Source organism: Phalacrocorax carbo, chromosome 1 (assembly GCF_963921805.1).
Source record: "Phalacrocorax carbo chromosome 1, bPhaCar2.1, whole genome shotgun sequence".
NCBI lineage: Eukaryota > Metazoa > Chordata > Aves > Suliformes > Phalacrocoracidae > Phalacrocorax > Phalacrocorax carbo.
In genome coordinates, this window is record NC_087513.1 from 210,111,899 (window position 1) to 210,134,656 (window position 22,758).

Genomic DNA, 22,758 nt, shown 5'->3' on the forward strand with positions numbered 1-22,758 from the left:
ATCAGAGGAGAAGGAGGGCGGTCCTAGCCAATCAGAAGCTGCCGTGGTGACGGTTAAACCAATCGCGGGGCGAGGGGCCGGCGCGCCAGCCAATCGGGGCGCAGTCAGGGAACAAAAGGGGCTTTCCAAACCGCCAGCCCCTTTCCTCAGAACAATTTCACATGACGCAACGGTTGGAGGAAGAGGTTCGCGAACCGCAGCCGCCGCCGCCATTTTGTGAGCCCTGAGACTTGAGTCGGCGGCGGCCGAAGGAGCGGCAGCACCGAGGGCAGCGCCACAGCCGGCGGGAGCCGCAGCCCGGAGGATGCGGTAGAGGAGCCCAGCGGCAGCGGCGGGGGGGGCGGCGGCGGCATCGCTCGGCGGCGGCAGCGGCGGCGGCGGCGGCGGGGGATCGCGGGGAGGGGGCTGTCGGTCGGTGGGTCGGGTCCTGGTGCGGGCCCCGGTCGGAGAAGCATGTCGGCCCCGGAGAGCAGCGCTGGTAGCAGCGAGGCCCGGGAGGACGCGTGCCGCGATTACCAGTCGTCGCTGGAGGACCTGACGTTCAACAGCAAGCCGCACATCAACATGCTGACCATCCTGGCCGAGGAGAACGTGCCCTTCGCCAAGGACATCGTCTCCCTGATCGAGGCGCAAATCGCCAAGGTTTTTATATTCCACCGACTACTACTCCTACCTATACTGCTGGGGGGACCGGCGGGGGCAGCGGGCTAGGGCGGCCTCGGGGGCGAGGAGGAGGAGGAGACGGCCCGCCGAGGGGCGCGGGCTGAGCCGGGCTGAGGAAAGGGGCAGGAGGACGAGGGGACGGGGAGAGGCGGCCCCGCCGCGGGGGGAAGAGGGCCTGAGGGGCGGGAAGCGGGGCGAGAGAGAGGAAGAGCCCGGGGGGAGGCGGTGGGGTGAGGAGGCCGGCGGGGGGGGCGGTACGGCAGGGTTTAGGGGGGCCGGGGGAAGTAGCCTGAGGGTTTGGCTGACGAGGGGGCGAGCAGGGAGGGCAGGGCTTGGAGCAGAGGGTGCCGGGGAGTCGGGGCGGGGAGAGGGCCAGGAGCCTGGGGCCGCTGCGGGGGGCGCAGGCGGAGGGAAGCGTGGCTCAGATGGGATCAGGGAGCATGGGGCGAGGCGTCGGGGGCTCCTCCTTCCGTCGCCAAGCTTAAGGATGCTGCTTTTACCCTCCAGCCCATAGGGAGCAGGGGACGCGAGGGAGGGGAACAGCCCCCACACCACCCCCTTGTTCGTAGCAGGGGAGGGCTTGGGACTCGCCCCACCAAAAGCTCTGGGAGGGCAGCGTGGCTCGCGATTTAAGCCCCGTGTAAATACCAGACACAACATGGCGGCCTGGCAGTGACTGGGCAGCAGCACCTCGCCCTCGTAGCTGGGTTTTTCCCCCTATATGGAGCCAGTATTCAGTGTATCGAATCTGGTGTCTAAACCTTTGTATTTAGCGATTCCGACATTAGATGAATATTGCGATCATTAGAGAAGGCCTGACTGGGAGATCCTGTATAGGGTTGGGCTGGGTTTTTTGGGGGGGGGTAGTTGAAAATAATGAAAAAAAGGTTAAGCTGTAGCATGCAAATTGTCCACTTCTGAAGGACTAAGTATAACGACTTTTAATTATCAGTTAAGGTAAGGCTATTTTCCCAGTGCGGTCCCTGCGAGATACTAATTTTGAGGGGTGGGCACCCTTATCTTACAGAAAAGTTTGCGGGTGAAAGGTGATCATCTGCTCCGGATAGAGAGTGTGTGGTGGTGATGGGGGGCGTTTTGGTCTGCCTGATTAGAGAAAATTCTGTGGGTTTGGGATAATCTGTTTGGATTTCAGGTGATCTGTGCCCTGAGTAATGCTAGTGGTGTGTGCGTGTTTAATTTATTTTGGCTAGAGAGGCTTATTGGTTGAGGATGGGGAAGAAGAAATTCTCCCTGACTGTCGAAACTGCAGCAGCCTGTAGGATCCTAACATGGCGTCTGAAAGGCACATGATATAAAAAGAAGGGAAAGAGGAGGCTCCCTTTGAGCCCAACCCAGGCAGTTGCTGACATCAGTCAGCCACAGCACACGGATGGGGGTTACAGCACCTTTTTAACAAGAGCATTTTGTAAGAAAAGGGTTCTTTTTTCAACAAACACCCCCCCCCCCCTATTCGTGCTAGTCACCCCTCCCCCGTTGCTTCCCTTGCTCCCTCTGATCTCAGGTGTTCAAAGGCTTTTTTCCTTTGGCTTTTAAATCGTGGTTTATAATGGTGAGAATCGTACTACCTAATGACGGGGAGGGAAGGATCTCTTAAGTTATTTAATCTGTCTTTCTATCAATGCAGGACGGCTTTTTAGTGTTCCACAGACCTCTTCCAGTCTAGTTTTAAATGCTGCCAATGGCTGAGTTCTGCCATTCCTTGGGGAGGTGACCTCATAATCTAATAGATCTCACCATTATATCTCCTAAAGGGCAGTGGATGTGTATAAAATGATTTGTGATAAATATCAATGCTGTCAAATCTTTTTTTTTTTTAATTTCTGGGTGATTCAGAGCCTGCCCTGAAGTGTGGTTTTTTTTTTAAGATGTTCTTAAATCCTGTATCAATGGTTAGTTTTGCCTAGTTACTGTTTGTGACTGTGGTTTATTCAAGGCGAGTTTTTAGTTATTTCTGGGAAAGTGATCTCCTTTACTAAGCCACTTTTAAAAAGTGTTGCCTGGAGACAGTTTGTTTAGTGTAAAACTTGAGTGGTCTGCTTTACAACTTAATAAATGGTTCTGAAATGTGTGACTGGTATTATAAAATTTGTAAATAAAAAGTGTGAAATATGTATTTGTCGTTTTATTTACCATTGTATAGTGCAGAATTTGTTTCCAAGACCCATTTTGTATACAAGGTTGTCTTTTTTAACAAATTTTTGCACGAGTTTGTGACTTGGGGTTCAATTGCCAGATATGATTTTAAACTTGAAATCTTTTAGGAAACTAATAAAAAAGAGCCACACATTTCCAACAATAGCTTTCCTACATTATTTGAAGGAACAGTGGGAATTCTGTAATGAAGTCTTTAATATTATGCTGATGAGCTCAGAGTTAGTGGTGGTGTTCTGTGTTCTGGTGATTATGCGGCGCCTCCCTGCCTTTTGGTTAGTGTCATGTGGGCATCGTTCTTGCTAGGGGATGCTGTATAGAACGCCTGAAAACAAAATACATTCCAGTCTGGGATTCCCTTTTGTGGTTATTGGAATATGCACTAGATACCTTGACCTAATAAACGCTTCCAGATGAGAAGACTTAAATATTCCAACTGTATTTAAGTCATGGTTCTTAAAACGTGACACCTGAGTAGCTTATATTTGAAGCAGGGTACGCTGCTAAGCTGCTCATTCTGCGCCATAGTTTGAAGTAGGCTTTCTCACTAGATTAATGCTTCCATGTATGATTACTTTTAACAGTCTGATGCATAGTGAAAGTGACAGTTAAACTTGTTATAGTGCCTTTGCTACTAAATAATTCCCCAGCATCTCAAACTTGAAGCTTAGATGACTATAGTAAGCTACTTCCATACATTGGTGAAATGGAAGAATATAACATACTATCTCAGCAGCTCTTGGGCATAGGTGCTTCTGAGACAGCTCTTTGTTCCCCTAGCAGCTGACTTTAAAAGTAAAAAATGGTGCACTGTCATTTTTTTATAAAGCAGGCATTCAGGACTTAGGGTGCTGTTTTTAATGTGCCATTGTGCAGACTGCTTTAAAGAAGAAACCAGTATTCCACAGACATTTAATATTAACTAGCTGTAGACCCACAGTCTTTGATTTCTAAGGCTAGAGAGATGCCTTTATTCTAACCCTGTTGCATATTAGCTTGTTTACAGCTTGGTATTATGTCATAGCATAAGATAGGCTTTTAATGTGCTGCAATTAGTTTTAGCTAATTTAACTCAATTTTTCTGTCCTTTTATGTACAAAATACACCACCTGCCTTTTTTACTTTTTTCAATATGCTCAAAGGCAGTGACCCTGCCCCCAACTAACAAGGAATTCTGCCCTTCTTCAATATTAAGTTTCAGTTCATGGTAAATTAATACACATTTAAGAGCAAGGAAACATTGTGACTTACCCATATAAAAGTATTGTTGACTCGGTGCCCGTCTGTGAACCACCTTAAAGGGGAAGGAATTAAATCTAAAATTGTAAAGCAAGAGCACTTCCACACACTTGTCTGGACAATGGGGCTGCGAAGTAAGGTGTCGTTAATTAACCCAGTGGCCTATCCAGTTTAAAATGAGCAGTGAGTGAAGTTACTCTGGTTTTATCCTGAGCTTACCGGATGGTGAATGGGACTTAATACGAGTGGATGCTACGAGTGGATTTTCTTCTAAGGGGATCACGGTCAACACATGGCTTGTGGTGTTGTCTTTCACGTTGTCCTCTTCAACAAGTCTGTGTACTTGCTGATGTTTTCTGGAACTTTGCTGTGCCTTCTGCTTTATGAAAGCCAATGGTGGGCATTAAAATCCCCTTGATTTGGGCCAGTAGTGTTTTGTGTATGTTAGAAGTTGCTGTAGCGGTCCAGCATCACCACACTTCTATCGCACAAACTTGCTACAAGTTTTGAAAATGGATTTTTAAAAAAACCCAAACAAACCAACCAACCAAAACCAAACAACAAAACCCAAGCCTCCTCTTGTAGCAAAGATGTGTCCAGAGTTTGAAGACTCCTGTCTGAAAAATGTGGTTGCAGTTCCTGAGCTTATCTGTGCATTTACCTGGTCAACTAGGTGGTTGAGTGTTGCCTGGATTTTGGACTTTGTTCTGACTGTGCATTTTTGCATGCACTCTGGAAATCTGAACTGTTGCTATCTACAAGTGCCAAGAGCGAATGGGACTCCTTGCTCCGTCTGTTTGGATTACAACAAAATAGTTGCGACCTATTCTGCGTGTAGTTTATGAAAAGACTGTGATACCCGACGTACAATCCACAGCTACAGAAGTTCACTATTTTGGCCTATTTGCCAGAAGTCTGATTTGTGTTCTGTGAAATTCAGAAAAAGAAAAATTCATGAGGTTTGAATTATAAACTATTTTTAAGAAGTTGCTTGAAGTGCTGACGATGGTTTCCTGCTAACTTAAAAGTTATTTTCTCAAGTGGGTTTTGAGAGGTTACACTCAGTACACGAGCGGCGATAGTGTCTTGTGGGCTTCTTTTTTCCTTTTTTATTTTTTGCCTTTTTCCAAAGCTCTGATACACAAACAAAATAACATAAGGTGTTCCTTTTTTTGTGTGATAGACCCACTGCGTTATACTTTGAACTGAGTATTGATTTTCCAGATTAAGTTTTTGTATAAACAAAAAAATCCCAAGCCAGATCCCTTGGTGTTTATAGTGGCAACCAAAAAGAGAGGTCTGTATTTCTGGGATTGGTAATCCCTTTATTTAAAAAGCTTAAAATGTGTTTTTGTTGTACTAAACTTCTCAGTTTCTTCTTATTACTCCAGGCTCCTGCATCAGAGAAGCTCCCTGTTATGTACCTTATGGATTCCATTGTCAAGAATGTGGGAAGAGAGTATCTTACTGCATTTACTAAAAACCTAGTTGCAACATTTATTTGTGTATTTGAAAAGGTATATATACACTTTCAGAAAAGTTCTGTATTCTAAGCAAAATTTGTTCCTGGTAAAATAAATACATGCTTTCAGTTTTGGGTTTTCTTGGGTGGTGGACTATACAAATTGATTGTTTTTTAGAAGTCTCAGTACTGTATCTATACCATGGAAGATTATGCCTGCTGCTGTCAAGTGTGTAAGTTACGTGTTAGCTGAAAGATGCAAAGTCGTACTTAATTTAATTTGGTTCGTAAAAGTTTGTAATTTTCCTATCCAGGCAAGATTTTACTTAACAGTATTGCGGTTACCAGTGGCTTACCTGGATGGACTTTCTGCAATGTATAGCCCAGTTAATTACAAATTGTTGGTTTATTTTTAAGATAGTAAATAGTCTTTATACGAAGAATAGACTGAGAACCAATATCTTGTGGATTTCTCACAGCTTCTCCTGTAGTTAGATCTGTCTGATTTACTTAATTTGTGATGTGCAAAATGAGTGCTTAAACTGAGAAGAGTGAATAGCACTGACACCTGATTTTCTCCTGGTGGTCTGTGATTTGAAAAAAATGCTCTGGGCTGTGGGGGAAGGGTCTTAGAATGTATTGCTATATGATGTTCCAAATATGTGTTTTAATTTTATTCAACACTGAAAACTGCTGCCGTATCTTTTAATCTTTGCTCTTAATATTTAAACCCAGTGAAGCAGTTGTGCTTATTCCTCAGTGAGAAAGGCAAATCAAAGTCCAGGTTTTGAAAGGCTGGACTTGAACGGGTTTAAGTTGGATCAGAAGTGACAGGTTAACTTCTGTGATTTCCTGTATGCTATAAGAAAGTGGCATCTCATATGAATGAGATGAATGGAGCTTTTGCGTATTTATCTATGATTACATATTGGCAAGGATCTGAGATCCCAGTGTGCTTTATATGGTTTTCAGAAGTAAAAATCATGATGAAATAAGGAATAGATCGCAATAATGACCACAGAAAACCTAAACTCCTGTGTGTAGAGTAGGTAGATACTTACATGTTGTTTCATTATTAAATTGTGAATGTTCTTTTACTGAGTTGCATTTAATGTTGCAGCTGAAGCTCTGGGTAATAACTAATTTTCAGAGTACTATAGGTTAACTGTCTACTAAGCTAACCAGAACTATTTAATTAATGTGTATTAATTAAATGTGTAAAGTGACAGTCACTTCTGATAGTGTAATTGGTTGTCTTAAACATGCAGGTAGAATTCCAGCACTGACACTGTTAGAAGTTTTGTTTTATCAGTAAATGGTCACTAGGGTATCTTTAGACACTTGAAGTCAGAAGCTTTTGCTCAGTCATTTTTGCACCTTTTGCAGTGAACTTCTTACTCTCTCACTGAAAATTATATAGAGGCAACCCCCCAATAGCTAAGTATGAATTCTTTTTGTTGAAGTTCCTGCTCCTTCCCAAAAGAACCTCGGAACTTTTCAGACAGTGTCTTGCTGTAACATCTTAAAAATAAAATGGCAGCAAAAACCATGTACATGGTCAGTGTTTAAATTGGGATATTGACATTAGGACAGCTGCATATATTTTATCCTTAGATGTTTTTTGTTTATTGTTTAATCGAACTACTCAAGTTAGGAGATGACTTAATTTTGCTTTTCTGTAAATTTTTAACTTACCTGTCATGAGATAATTCAAACTAACTGTTTGTAATGAGATAAAGTGGGCACTGGTCCTACAAGTATGCTTGATCTGTGGCTCACAGATGGGTCTAATTTTGCAGCTGAACTGAAATATAATTGACTTCATTTTAGCGAATACCCCTTTTGTTGCATTTGTTGGAAAAAAAAATCATTCAGTGACTAAAGAGCTGAGCAAAACACCTTTTCTCTTCACAAAGTTTGTTGTTTCCTGATTTCTTTGTCATTGTTTTACTCCATTCAGCATGAGCACTTGACTAATGTATTGTCTCAGAGGCTGTTGCCTTTCAATATTTTTGTTACTGTATTTTTTCCACAGAAATTGGGCAAGTAAAATGAGAATTTTGGTAATGGAAAAGTTGAAAGAAAATTCTCAGAGAATGGTAATACACAATAAAACCTTCAAATGGCCTTGAAACAACAATTCCACATTTGAGCTTCTGTTATTGATTCCGTTGGTATAGATGTATGATCTGCACTGCTTATAAATCCTGTGTAGCAAGTTCAGTGTGTTAAGATGGCAAACTGTTGACAGAAATAGGAAATAAATGATATCTTAAGTTCTACAGAAAAATTTAAGAAATTGTTTTATATTAACTTAACAAGCCATAGAATTGTTTTATTGTTTTAGGTGGATGAAAATACTAGGAAAAGTTTATTTAAATTACGCTCCACATGGGATGATATTTTTCCTTTGAAGAAACTATATGCACTTGATGTCAGAGTCAACTCATTAGATCCTGCTTGGCCAATTAAACCTCTGCCCCCAAATGTGAATACTTCTAGCATCCATGTGAATCCTAAGTTTTTAAATAAATCGGTAAGTTTTCATGGCTACTGTATGAACAGATGGTAATAAGTGTAGTTTTCATTGTTTGTATGCTGCATTTTGACAATTTAGTGTATTAAGAATGAAGTATCTGACCTTTGTAGACAGGTAAGAGGAATTTCCAAATTCAGAATATTTGATGGGTTTAGTTTTTATATTTCAAAACTGTATTCTAGATTTTGGAACACTGATTAATTCATATGAAATGGTGTATACCTGTCACAGCAAGCAAATTCTAGTGGGGCAAAGGTTTTAAATTTTTAGTTGTATTTTGCACTAAAAATGCAATTTATAACTGCTATACAAACTAAGTCCCAGTACTGGATCATGATGGAGTTAGTTGATTCCATCAGGATTTTAAATGTAACTTTTTTTATTCCGTTTTTAGCCAGAGGAATCTGCTGCACCTACCTCTGCTGTCACTTCTGGTGCCTCTACTCCTCCAGCTGTTCCTGAAATACAAAAGAATTTGACACAGGAGCAACTGATAAGGCAGCAATTGCTTGCAAAGCAAAAGCAGTTGCTAGAACTTCAGCAAAAAAAATTAGAGCTGGAGCTGGAACAGACTAAAGCACAGTTGGTGAGTAGGATAGTTGATGAAACTTTCATAGTTGGGTCTTGCTTTCTTCTGGACAGTATATACTGGTAACTGCGGTACATTATTTTTGTCCTCCTGTTAGGCCAGTATAGCTATTTTAAGACTAGAGCAATGCAAGTTGATCTCAGGTTCCAGAATGCTGTTTGTTACCTGAAAACTTAAGAATCACACTCAAAATAGAACGTCACTCTTTTTTTAACCTCTTAGTTTCTTGTTTTTAAACTTTTCTCCAAAATGATGCCTGCCTGTGATCCTCGTCTTCCACCTCTTCTTGCGGCTCACAGCAAGCCAGGCTTTTTCAAACATATTTGCTCTTATAGAACAAGGAAGGCTGATCGTTGGAAATAAAGTGCATTTCCTTGTTAGGGCAGGTTGGTTTGATGCCACCGTCTGAAGGTGGTGGTAAAGCTGTATTCTTTTACATTGGTAATTGAAAGTCTGGCTTTGTTGGCAGTTGATGATACCAAAATAAAGGATCTTTGAAGTGTAGAAATACAAAAATTATATGAGGTACTTCACAGCTTGGTTGCCTTGAGCATGTGGAATATACAGAAAAACTAATGCTGTAATGAGAACGTGTGCCTAAATTACATATTCTGCAATATTGTCTCTGTAGTACTGCTTTTCTATTGTATTTGAATTTGGCATTTTGCAACGGTACTGCACTACTTTAATGCTTGTAATTAGCAATTAATGGGTTGGTTTTGGTTAAATGGCTGAATCTCATCACTTCCAAGATGTTTCTATTTGTAGTTTTGGTTTCAAGACAAAATAGGACCATCTCTGGGGAGGAGTTGTAGTGTAGATTAATGCTGGATTTTTTTAATATTTCAGGCTGTATCTCTTAGTGTTCAGCAAGGGTCATCTACTATAGCTTCAGTTCCAGCACCTTCCAAGCAGCACATGTCTCCTACACCTCATATGACAGTGAAACCACCTCATCAGACTGCTGTGCAATCCGAAAAGAACAAACCATCCCCAAGTCCTCCACTTCATGATATCAAAATAGTAAATAGGGATCCTCGACTTAATAGGATGACTCAACATTCTTCTCATGCTAAGGATCAATCTCATAGGAAAGAATTTCCACCAAGCACGACCAGTCAGTCTGATACCAAGGCAAACAAAACAACACAGGCTGAAAAACAAAACTCAACAAAGCAAGAAAAATTGAAAGCAAGCGAAAAAACGCAGAAGAAAGAACTTGACCAGTCAGAAGCAAAATCTAAATCACCATCCCCTTTAAAAAATAAGCTACCCAATACTAAAGATACTAAAACCCAGGAATGTGAAAGCACAAAAGTATCTGAAATTAGTAAGCGGGATCCAAGACTTAAAAGACATCTTCAAGATAAGTCAGAGGGCAAAGAGGAGGAGGTGAAAGAAAAGAGGAGAAGTACAGAGAAAAAAGAAAAAGAGGAACATAAGACATGTGAACATAGGCCAGTAGGCAGCAGAAATAAAGTAATTAATGGTGCTGTTCAGAAACAAGACATGACTACAGAGGAATCAGAAAAACAGGGTGGAAAACAAGGGAGATCAAGTAGTAGAAAACGGTCACGATCACGCTCTCCTAAGGCACGGTCACCATCTACACATTCTCCAAAAAGGCGAGAGAGGAGATCACCCAAAAGGAGGCTTAGGAGTTTATCTCCCACTTCATCAACTCCTAAAATTGGGAAGATACGTCAGATAGGCCCTAAGCAGTCTCATGTTGAAGAAGGTACACAAGCAGCAAGAGATGAAAGAAATTCTAGTAAGAGAAATGTTAAACAAGAGGTGCGAGATCCGAGGAGAGTGAAAAAACCTGCAGAAGACAGGCCCCAGGAAACAGCAAGCCAGCATTCTACAAAAGCATCTCCTGATCCAAAGGAGAATGCAGAAAACTGGCAAGGATCCAAATCAGGCAAGAGGTGGAAATCTGGTTGGGAAGAAAATAAAAAGTAAGTTACTATCTTTTAAACAGCAACTGTTTGAAGTCAGTGGAAATTCTACTGTTGACTCCAGCATAGTCAGCTTTGGGTGGCAATGTTCAGATTGTTAAGATTGATAAGTTTAACTTACTTCTGTTAGTGAGATATGGAAATTATGCATACTTAGATTCTAAGGTGATAGTGATGTTTTGCCATGATGAGTTCTAACAGGAATGCAACAGCTATGTCTTGAATAAAGACGTAATCTATTTCAAATCTATTTTAAATGTATTCTTGCTTTCAGCTCGCAGCAGAATGAAGAACACCAAGCACTTGGTAAATCCCCTCACCAAAGACACCGGGAAAACTGGCCTGCTGGTAAAGGAATTCTGTCGCCCCGAGCACCAAAGCAGCAGCACCGGTTAAGTGTGGATGCTAATTTACAGATTCCCAAAGAACTGACATCTGCAAGCAAGAGAGAATTACTTAAGAAGGTAATATTAATAAATGTGTCTTCATAGAAGTGTCCTGGGTATAGTTTGCTTCTGTTTTCTTCGTAGAAGTCTAAACTTTAACTTTATATTACAGGCCAATGAACGCTTAACATCTGGTGAAATAACACAAGATGAGTTCCTAATGGTAGCTCATCAGATCCGACAGTTGTTCCAGTATCAGGAAGGAAAGCACAGATGTAATGTCTGGGATAGCCCTACAGAGGAAAAATGTGGTTTGAAAAAGAAACCTCTTCTGTCAGATGCAGAACTAACATACTATGAACATAAGGCTAAACTAAAAAGAACACAAGTTCAGCATTCATTGTCAAGGCTTGATCTCTTGGATCCTGATATTTTGGATTATCATTTGCCTGATGCATTGCTCTCTGGAATAGAATGTGAGCAGGCAAAAGCCAAGCGTGGAGTGCAGTTTGACAGAAAAGAACCATTTGGAGAAAGATCAAGGAGACACTCTCCTGTGAGTGGCACTAATAGACCTTTTGCCGATAACCTCTCACCACTTGAGGGTCGACGAAGATTGGAGGAACAAAATGCCACTAAAGGAGCAAGAGGTTCTAAGAACTTTGATCCTTATGACAGCTGGGGAGAATCAGAAGAATTTAGAGATGCTCTTAGACAACAGGGGAAAAGCACAACAGAGTTCCAGAAAATAGATGGTGATGCAATCTGCAGATTTGATAATCGTGAAGAAAGACAGCTTCTTGGGCAAGCTGGTGTGTGTTTTTGCTTTAGTTTACAGCTGTTAAATAAATGGCAGCAGTTTAGTGAGTGGCTTTCTGATTTTTTCTGTTTTTTTTTTTAGGCGTTCGAGAGGAGCCAAGATCACCATTCAGTGAACGTTTCAAAAGAGCGAGGTATGAAGATCCAGAGAAAGCACCGTTCCCAGAAAGTCCAGGATCAAGATTTGGAGGCATTGAAGCAAAGCAGAGGATAAGTGCACTAATGGAAGACAGACCTCTATTTGATGGCTCACCTAGACAGGCTGCTGCAAGGGTTGGGGTAGATGGACAAGGAAGTCCTTTTGTTGATGGTCCTGCTGCTGGTTCAAGTTCCAGAATTGATGGGCCACCTGGACAGGCTGCTCTGAGATTCGAGGGGCCTTTGGTGGGGGCCGGTGCATCTCAGTTTGATGGACCACTGGCAGGAACAGGGGGAGCTGGAGCCCTAAGATTTGATGGGCCACCAGGGCAGCTGGCAGGGGCCCTGAGGTTTGAAGGACCCCCAGGAGAGGTTGGTCGAGGAGGTCCACTGAGATTTGAGGGACCGCTTGGGCAGATAGGTGGGCCTTTGCGATTCGAGGGGCCTGCAGGGCAGCCTGTAGGCGGTCCTAGATTTGAAGGACCTGGAGTCGGTCTCAGGTTTGAGGGTCCCCGTGGTCAGCCTTCAGGTGGTCTCAGGTTTGAGGGACCTCATGGTCAACCTATGGGGCCTCGAGGTCAACCAGGGGGTGGTCTCAGGTTTGAGGGACCCCATGGTCAGCCCTTGGGGCCTCATGGTCAACCAGGGGGTGGCCTCAGGTTTGAGGGGCCACATTTACAGCCATTGGGGCCCCATGGTCAACCTGGAGGTGGTCTCAGGTTTGAGGGGCCACACGGTCAGCCTATGGGGCCACATGGACCATCAGGTGGTGGGCTCAGATTTGAGGGGCCGCATGGACCATCAGGTGGTGGGCTCAGATTAGAAGGACCACATGGTCAGCCAGGTGTAGGTCCTAGGTTGATTGATGGACCAGTACACCAGGGAGCTGGCGGACTTCGATTTGATGGTCCTCTGGGGCGGGCTGGGCCGCGATTTGATGGTTGTCATGCAGCTGGATTTGATGGTCAGCCTGGACAGCTCTCTCTCTTGCAAAGATTTGATGGAATTCATGGACAACCTGGTCCGAGATTTGAAAGGGCGCCTGGCCAACAGGCACAACCACGATTTGATACAGCCATACCTCAGAGATTTGATGGACCTCACCAGCCAGCCTCTAGATTTGACTTGCCCCTTGGCCTTCAAGGTGCACGTTTTGAAAATGTAGCTAACCATCCTGCCTCAAGACTAGAAATGTCACCATACGGACAAGGAGGTCCATTTGTCGAACATCCTGGCCAGGGCTACAATGGGCCATCTCATGGGATGCAATTCCAGAGGCCTGATATATTTGATGGTTCGCCTGGACCAAATTTCAATGGGCCAGCTGGCCCAGGAGCACAGAATTTCCCATTGAGAGCAGCTGGACATTACTTTGATGAAAAAGGTCTTCAGGGTCCTCAATATGGGAACTTCAATAATATGCCAATGGGAAGTAGTCAGGTAAGAATTGATTGCATTAAATGGTTTGCTTGCAGAAGTATTTTTGTGTAGAGACTTACCTTTAAAAGTTGAAGATTTTTCTGAAGAGCTGGCAGACTGTGAGCCAGGTTCAAGCTAAAAATGTCACCCTTCAGTAGTTTCTGGTTAATTTAAGAAGGGCATGCTTTGCTGTTTTTAAGAATTTTTCTTTTTTTAAATTAAACAAAATAGTGGACTTTACAATCACTTTGTAGCTCAGAATGTGACAATGAAATCAGTGTTTTTAACCTGAAAACAAAGCTAGGTAATTGGAAGCCTGTGGTGTTTTCATTAAACTTCCACAAAAGTGAATCTTCATAAAGCATTAAAAGATACTGTAAGTGAATGTGCATGACTGTTTTCTAAGTGGTATAGAATTAGAATGGACAAAAATAATTCTGTGGTCTTTTTGCAGCTGTTAGTACTGGTGACAAGCCAGTTCTAAAGAGAGATCCACTAGAACTTGGGAGAATTAAGGAAGAAATGGACATTGTTGAACTACAGTCTTTTAAAATTATCTCGGCACCAGCATGCTTTATGAGTTCAGTTGGCTTTGCTGTGGCCTGTTGGAAATGCTCTCTTCAAAGGGGAAAATGATAATGTACATCAATGAAAATTATGGTATTTCCTTCAGTAGATTAGAGATTTTAGAGGGCATTTTTCATTTGGGGCATCATAAATTAACATGAGGAGTTTACTGGTTGAACGAAAGCAGGTAATGTGTCCTGCTAACCTCTAATAGTATAAAATGTTAAACAATTTAAACTTTTTTTTTTGCAAATCCAGAAAGTAGTCAATTAGGATAAAAAAGCCCCATTTTTTTATTACAAGTGAGGTATGAAAACTTTTTCTACCTGAAGCTTACTGTAGCTGGTTTGCTGAAAAATCCTGATTTCAGGATGTGTTTCGTATAGCAGATGCTATTTCAATTATTGGGTAAGAATTAATAGTGGCGTTTGTTAAGGGTTTCTTGAAGTTTGTTCTGATAAGCTCTGTTTTGGTGAACCGGAACAACTGAAAAGAAACTACCGTGTGTGGAAAATGTGACTGAAGGCTCAATAGGTAGAAGGAATTTTTATTTTTAACTTAAATGCTAGGCAAAATGAGTTATGTGTTCTGAAATTTTTCTAGTGGGAAATGAAAATGAGGGAAATGTTTTGTAGTGATTCGTGGACCTTTCAACAGCAAACTGACCTAGGTCACTCCTGGAAGAAGTTTAATATATATGGAATTCTTGAGGAATGTCTAGAAGTTAATGATAAAATTTAAAAAGTAAGTTTGTAATTGCATTACTATACAAAAAATACTTCAGTGTTTACTTCCACAGGTTTCTCTCATGTCTGGTCAACCAGGACCTTATGGCCAAGGTCAACAGTATTTGCCAAATCCTGGAAGTTTTGTTCAGAACCCTGCAGGTGTGTAACGAAATAATTAAATTCCTTTTACTACTTTTGGATCATTCTGTTTGTTAGTGGCCACAGAAATTACCCTTTTGTAATGCCCTGATGTTCCAGGTCTGTGTGGACTAAGGGAAGTCTCCTTGGTGAGGCGGCCATAGGTGTGGTTTCTGTAGTACCTTTGTACCTTTGAGGGGTTTCCCTCAAACAGCAAAGGCTTCATTAGTTTTCATGAACCATGTGGGTTTGGTGTGTAGTTGTGCTAAAGGAAAAAAAAACTTTGGTCTGCTTTTCTGGAAGGTACCAGTCAGTAGGTCTCGTTTGTGTTCACGAGGGTGTGTAAACATGCCCAGCATATGAATGGTTAGTAATGAAAAGCTTCTAAAAAGTCATAAATGATTAAAGTAGGTGATGAAGTTGATTGGTCCTGGTGAAATAGTCAAGCATAAAACGAGGAAAATACTATGTTTTAATAAAGAGTATCCAGTAGATATCTGTGTGTGGGCAGCCAGCTTACATAGCACTTCACAATATGTTATGAAGGAAGCTGTTGCCAGGGAAGAAATTAGCCAAGGACTAGACATAAAGCAAAGAGAGTTGATAAGTAATTTGAAATAAAAAATGGGAGGCAGAAGGAAAAGCATGTTGTGAAATAACACTGATCAAAGTGCAGTAAATTTCTGATGCTAACCTTTTGTCTCCTGGCATGTCGATGTTTGTCCCTAGGAGCCCTTCCACATTCATATCCCGATAACCACCTTGGGCAGCTTGATGTCAATGAGCTGTTTGCTAAACTGCTGTCAACGGGGATCCTCAAACTGTCAAAAACTGATTCCACTTCAGCACGTATGTAGAACTGTTATCTTCTAACTACTGAGTTTATCCACAGCTGAAGTGTAAAGCTAAGTATAAGAACTGTTGTGAACTCCTGCATGGTTTTTTTTTAACTGAACTGTGTTTTTGGGAAGGAATTTAGTGCATGTGGTGGATTAAATTCTTAGTATCTTGTTCAATTTGTACACTTCAGCTATCCAGAGCAGTCAGTTTGTCTTTGGTGCTGTGCCTCGGTAACTTGGTCTTGATTATAATCAGATTCTTGTCAGTTTTTGAAGTATTTCTGTCTCTGAAGACCGAATTTAATGCCAAAGACTGAGGTGAAATACCGTTTTCCTGAACGGAAATTCTGAGTAATTTACAGTATCTTGTGTCCCTTTTTTAAAATTGTGTTAGAAGATTACTGTCTTGGCCATTGCATATTTGTATTTTAGCATAGTCAGATCATATTTATTAATAATTTGAATAAAAGTAACTTCCAGGAGCACATCAGTTTCTTTCTGATGATGTACTGAAATGTTGATAAAATGATACCTTTATGCTTTCTAGAAGTGAATGAAACATCATCCCAGCCAGCTGCTGAAGAGGAAGATGATGACCAGAATGAAGATCAAAATGTTCCAGACCTCACTAACTTCACCGTTGAAGAACTGAGACAGTGCGTATAGTAGAATGAGTTTACAGTGCAGTAAGAATAATGACAGGGTAGTATCTAGATAGTTAATCTAAGATAGCTGAGAGCTTTTAAAAGATTGTATGTTACTTTGTGACTAAGAGGACCTGCAGTTTTTGATGCTAGTCTTGGAGAATTTGAGGGAGGAAAAAGGGAAATTTAGCTTGGGAAAACTCCCTTTACACAAGTTGCATGTTGTTAGCTAAGCAGCAAGGTTGTGATGTGCACTGAAGGCAGTGCTTCTTCCTTTGTTACTACTAATCTTACCACCTTTTTAGGAGTTCGCAAAGCTGAGACAAATGCAAGTATTACCATTTCATGCACTATTAGGTGATGAAGCTAGTAGGCATGAAACACAACACTAGCGTGTTTCTCATGAATAGTTAGTAGGAGCCCATTGTTTGTTATTTGAACGTTTCAATTGTGTTACGAAAATCGGGAAGAATTCAGATACATTGCATGCTGTAACCTTGCAGTAGATTCATGCTTTTCCTCTACTCGTGGGCATATGAAGCAACACTCAGAGAGACTTCTCACCTGTTTCTTTTCAAAGAAAGGTTAAGACTTTTCCCCTCACTTTTTTTAGGCGTTATGATAGCGTTATAAATCGACTGTACACTGGAATTCAGTGTTACTCCTGTGGAATGAGATTCACTACTTCACAGACAGATGTTTATGCAGATCATTTAGATTGGCATTATCGTCAGAACCGGACGGAAAAAGATGTTAGCAGAAAAATTACACACAGAAGATGGTACTACAGTTTAACAGTAAGTAATGCACGGTGTGTCTTCTAAGTTACAGGCTGGATTCTGTGTTTTACTTACCTTTGTGCTGTAGGATTGCACTTGAAATGTACATCATCACAGGAGCTGGCATTTGGTAAACAATGGTGTCTTAGATATTTCAGGTAGTTCTGAAATGCCTGTCAAAACACAAAAGGCAATTCTGTGATGAACTCTAAACAGTTTGAAGATATTGGGACTGTCTTGGTCACACTGAGAATGGAATGGAATCTGAAGGATAGTGGTTTTTCTGGAAAATGAATTTTTGAAATGTAGTGGTATGAGAAAGCATGCGCTGTTGTAATGCTGCATGTGAGGAGCGTTTCAGTTTTAATGAAGTGAGGTTTATTAAATACGGTACTTTCGGGATCTCTATTTTTTTTCTTTCCCTTGATATCTATTTTTTGAACATTTCTGGCTATTCGTCGGTGAGTGTGAATGAAAACTTCTTTCCTTAGGACTGGATTGAATTTGAAGAAATAGCTGATCTAGAGGAGCGTGCAAAAAGCCAGTTTTTTGAAAAAGCTCATGAAGAGGTTGTGTTGAAGACACAAGAAGCTGCGAAAGAGAAGGAGTTTCAGAGTGTCCCTGCTGGACCAGCTGGAGCAGTTGAGGTAAGTGTCAGCTTGCTTTCATTAGCCCAGAGGCTGGGATTCATCTAATACTTCAAAGACAGCATTATTTCATACAGTGGGTGCTATGCGGACTGAAGTCGTCTTCTTGGACCTCTGAGCAGCTACTTTGTAGCTGGTGTATTTGTGTATGCAATGGTTGTTTCCCGGGGCAGATAGTAGTATACATCAGCTGTAGTTAACAAGCTGCACACTCACTGGCATTCCATCGTTCTAGCAAAATGGAAATCGGGAAAGTGTGTTAATAATGCTTCCATAGAAAGAGTAAATAGAGCAAGTGAATTGGAAATGGTCCTTTGTCATCCAAATAATGATTGGGTTTACTGGGGTTTTGATACTTCGACACAGAAATTTCTTTTTCAGTAGGAGAGAGCCATTAGGACAAAGAAATAGCTCAACTTAAACAAACTGGTAGATCTGTATTTTGGTAGGTGAATTGGTGTAGTAATCAAATACAAATGTTGGTAGAATTACAATTTAGTTTTACATGCTAAGCCTCTGAGAAACTAGCTATCAAGCCATGAAGGCCTTTATTTTAATTTTAAAAGGTACCTTTTGTGCGTTGTTCTCCAAGTTTTTTTTGGCACAGAAGTACTATAAAAATGTTAGTACTTCATCTAAAAGTTATGCCTTTTTAATTTGAGACTCCAGGTTAAGGGGAAGAGTGAATATAATGCCATAAACAAAATTAATTAAATCCCAGTACTGGATTGTCTTCCATGACAGTAAAATAGCACTAGATTGTTGAAAAGTGTCTTGCAGAGGCTTCTTATTTAAAAGGGCATAGCTTATATTTCTCAAGTGACAACAGTTTTCAAGGCCAGATGATGGTCATTGCTCAGTCTGCAAACTAAACTCAATTTTTGATTAAAGTTTTCTAATGTTATTTTTAAAGTGTGGAGGAAAGATCACGTAGTCTTGATGTATTTGTCTCAATTTAAAAGAACCTTTGCTGGCTGTTACTAGGGTCTTGAAGTTCATGTGTTCAGTAAATTATTGCAATAACCTTGTTTCTCTCTGTTATTCCAATAACTTTTCAGAGCTGTGAAATTTGCCAAGAGCAATTTGAACAGTATTGGGATGAGGAAGAGGAAGAGTGGCATCTGAAGAATGCTATCAGAGTAGATGAAAAGGTAATCTGATTTTATTTACATGGGATACTTATTGATAGTAAAAACCCCACAGAATTCTAGATGAAAAAAACAAAAGAGGGCCAGGTGCTTTTTCTCTCCTGAAGAATTCCCATGGTCGTTTTCCTGGCTTCCAAGTACATAAATATCTCAGCCTTTGGAAGTGCATGAAGTCCTGGTATCATTAGTGTAGGCTCACAAGCCTTCCCTTATACTGCAGTGCTGAAAGAAGAATGAATGTCTCTAAATATGGGTATAGGTATTGGTTCAATTATTTCTGTATGCGGCTGTATGCAAATAATTCCCAACACTTAACCAGGCTTTTATCATTCTCAGCACTCAGCAGGCTCTGCAGGAACTTTTCCTAAACAAACATACACAAAATCTTTTCCCACTTATATTTGACACCATACTTGGTCTGCTCATACCATAGTTTTTCTAGACAAATTGTGTGATGTGTGTAATTGGCACTGTTCTGCTCAAAACCAGTGATCCAGTTATAATTTGTCTTCACATGTATAATAATTCCCTTTCAGATTTACCATCCATCTTGCTACGAAGATTACCAAAATGTAAGTGAATCCTTCTTCACATTTTTGAAGTGTTTTGCTTTCAGTTTGTTTGCTCGATCTCTGACTTTGCAGGGAGCAGATGTGTTCAGAATGTGCTACCCGTTCCTCTTGCCTATGACTAGACAAAGACTCAAAGGCCTTGGGCGTGGCAAGTTTATAATCCAGAGTTAGCAAAGGTGTATTTCTTGTTGTGATGTGCCGTGACAGCTCGTGTGTCGTACATGACTAAAGCAGAACCGTGGTTTGAAAACACATCATGCATTTGTTGTTGAGTAGTGTGCCTAATCTTAGGAATTTGCAAAAGTGGAGTAAATAGGTGCTGGTGTGTCTGTGATGTTTTTAGTGCTTTGGGAGTTAACAGTTCTGCCGGGGACAGCAGGGAATGGGTTATGGTAATGAGTTAAGCATTTCATCCCTGCTTGGACGGTACCTTTTTAAAGTACTTGTGAAAAAGTAATGCTATTAAAGAATATATCTGTTTTCTGAGGATCTTGATAAAGTAGGAGTTTGGATTTTGAGTGCCTGACCATCACCATGCTTGCATTTTCATAAAGAGTAAAAGGGATAACAAGCTAAAAATGGTTATTTTAATGTGTTAATGCTACATTGGCTTTGACTTTGCAGACATCATCATTTGATTGCACACCATCTCCCAGCAAAACTCCTGTAGAAAATCCACTAAATATAATGTTGAACATTGTTAAACAAGAAACACAGGAGTCCTGTGACTCGCCTAAAGTCAAAGAAGAACCTGATGACACCCCTACTGCCTGTGCAGAAGAGAGCACACCTGCATCTACAGATATTAAAACAGAACCTGATGAGTCTGTTTAAATAAATGGAGGTATGATTTTTTTTTTTTACAGAAGAGCTGCTGTGTTAACTCTGGAAGGCAAATACTTTTTATATGAAATAAAAATGTTCCACTGAGGCAGGGCCTCAACTACTGTTTGGTTAATAAATACATTTTTGTATTTGAATTTCTTATTGCCTGCACAGTTTCAGGTGTCATTGTGTGAAAGTTCTGTAGATGCGTGAAAATTTAATGGAATGAAACAGTATATGTAAAAATGTATAATTTTCACTTGTGGAAATGTAAATTATAAATAAAAGATATTTTTGCTATATATGGAGTGTAATGTTTATGCACACCATCAAATGAAGACAGTGTTTCTGTACTTTTTTCAGTTTAAATGGATTTAAAAAAACCTTTTGCTCAATAAGATTCAGAAAAGTGAAAGCAAATAACTTCCTTCACTTGTCCTGTAGGTGGGTTATCAAAGGAAGCAGCGCAGGAACTTCTCAGACAACCCTACTCTTCTTTTTAAACTTATTTGAACAAACTTACATATCCAGATATTAAAAAAAAAAAACACCACAAAAACCCCAAAACAAAAACCCAACAAAAAAAGAAAACCCACAAAAAAATTGAAACAAACAAAAAAAACCACCCAAAAAGACAGTTCTGGGTAGAAGGGGAAACTTTTAACAAACAAACCAGAGTGCTTGATGTGAACACAAGTGCCAACAAACAATTAACAAACCAGGATGCCTGGTAGTTAAGACATTATTAATGATTTTTTTTTCATTAGTCAATCACATAAGAATTTAATACAGCTGAGCAAACTTTTCTTTACGTTACAGGGGGGAATGAATGTAAGAATTCTCATTTGAAACATGGTTAACACTTTTTTTTTGTTGCTTATGACTGGACTTAGATGGTAAACCAGATATCCTGAGATGTTAATATTTCTTAAATGTAATAAATAAAATTAAGCATATATTTGAGTGTGAGTCTTCCTTTCAGTAATGGGTTTGTGTGGCTGGCACATTGGTGGGACTGGAAATAAATAACACAATTGTGTGTCTTAGGACAATATGCATTTAATGTTTCATTCACTCTGCCATGTGTATAGCGCATATTTTTAAAGCTGCTGGGAGCAAGGCGTAAGTGCTAAAAGTCCCAAGAGCAATGTCACAGTCCTAGTGTGTTGTTCTTGTGGTGAGGATAATTGCGAGATCAGAATTCACCCTTAGCGTATGATATAAGTAGAAATGAACAGTTGTGAAGGTGATTTTGCTGTCAGCTGCGATGCTTCTTCCCATCTTCACAACCAGGCTTCAAGGAGTTTTTAAGATGTGACTAATTCCTTGACTGTCATGTTAAGGTTGTAGCTATAGTTGTGAGTGTGCCTTATTCTAGGTGTCAACCTTGAAACTACCTTTTGATTAGAGAAAGGCTAGAGGAATAAAATACATCGGAGATGGGTGAGGGACAAGTCAGCCCATGGGTGGTGTGTGTGGCTGGGGCTGTGCTGCAGGCAGCTACTCCCGGGTTACTTGTTACAACTTCTTCCTGGAAAAGGGGGATGTAGGCTTGGCCCAACTGACAATTTATGTCCTGCAGTATTGTAAACTTCTCTTAAATCATACAATTTGAACTTCAGAGGAGGCTGAGCAGAGATGTGATGTCTTTAAATCTGTAGAAGGCTGTTAGAAAAAGGGAACAGGTTTTCCAGCCTACTAGGGATAGAATAAAAAGAGACCTATAAATTGCAGCAGGAGGATTTATGGCAACTTTCTAATGACAAGGATGGTTAATCTCTGAATGGACCTTACTTGGTCCATGTAATTATCAATGCACACCTTTAAATCTGATTGGGAAGAGTTTGTCCTGTCTGCAAGCAGGACTCTGGAAATGCAGGGTGCTCTTTTTTTCCCCATCAAAGGAACCTGGCTTCCCTCCAGGACACCAGGTGGTTTTGGTGGAGGGGAACGAGGAGCAGGACCATGTAACTGCAGGGGAAAAAACATCCCCCTTGTACCCTGCGAACAGCTGAGTACAGAGAGAGGGGGCAGATGGGGACTGGAGTTGGATTGTGCTGCAGGGAGAGCATAAATTGGGTTAAATACCTCTTGGTCAGTACATCACTGATGGTATCAAAGTTGAGATACTGATTTGTTACACTTCTCCCTGAGGAACGGGTGGGCCTGTGAGGACCTCATGAGGTTCAGCAAGACCAAGTGGAAGGTCCTGCACCTGGGTCGGGGCAGCCCCCAGTAGCCATACAGGCTGGGGGATGAAGGGATTCAGAGCAGCCCTGCTGAGAAGGACTTGGGGGTGCTGGTGGATGAAAAGCTGGATGTGAGCCAGCAATGTGCGCTCGCAGCCCAGAAGGCCAACCATATCCTGGGCTGCATCAAAAGCAGCGTGGGCAGCAGGGCGAGGGAGGGGATTCTGCCCCTCTGCTCCGCTCTGGGGAGACCCCCCTGCAGTGCTGCGTCCAGCTCTGGGGTCCTCAGCACAGGAGG

At 41.3% G+C, this 22,758-nt stretch overlaps 1 protein-coding gene across 6 annotated transcripts; it reads left to right on the forward strand.

Moving 5' to 3' along the window:
* Positions 1-387: 387 nt before the first annotated feature.
* On the forward strand, positions 388-21,227 carry PCF11 (PCF11 cleavage and polyadenylation factor subunit). Of its 6 annotated transcripts, XM_064441417.1 has the most exons (17): positions 391-642; positions 5,466-5,591; positions 7,884-8,072; positions 8,470-8,661; positions 9,514-10,622; positions 10,897-11,086; positions 11,181-11,820; positions 11,910-12,527; positions 12,609-13,405; positions 14,736-14,838; positions 15,547-15,666; positions 16,204-16,312; positions 16,914-17,097; positions 17,571-17,726; positions 18,785-18,877; positions 19,411-19,446; positions 20,071-21,227. In XM_064441417.1, exons 1-17 carry the CDS (start codon positions 454-456, stop codon positions 20,278-20,280), a joined length of 5,061 nt encoding a protein of 1,686 aa, XP_064297487.1. In that variant the 5' UTR covers positions 391-453; the 3' UTR covers positions 20,281-21,227. The 6 variants fall into 6 exon arrangements, with proteins under 6 accessions (XP_064297488.1, XP_064297484.1, XP_064297487.1 ...); XM_064441414.1 differs by having other exon boundaries at positions 390-642; positions 11,910-13,405; positions 16,207-16,312; XM_064441413.1 differs by having other exon boundaries at positions 11,910-13,405.
* The last annotated feature ends 1,531 nt before the right edge of the window (positions 21,228-22,758 follow it).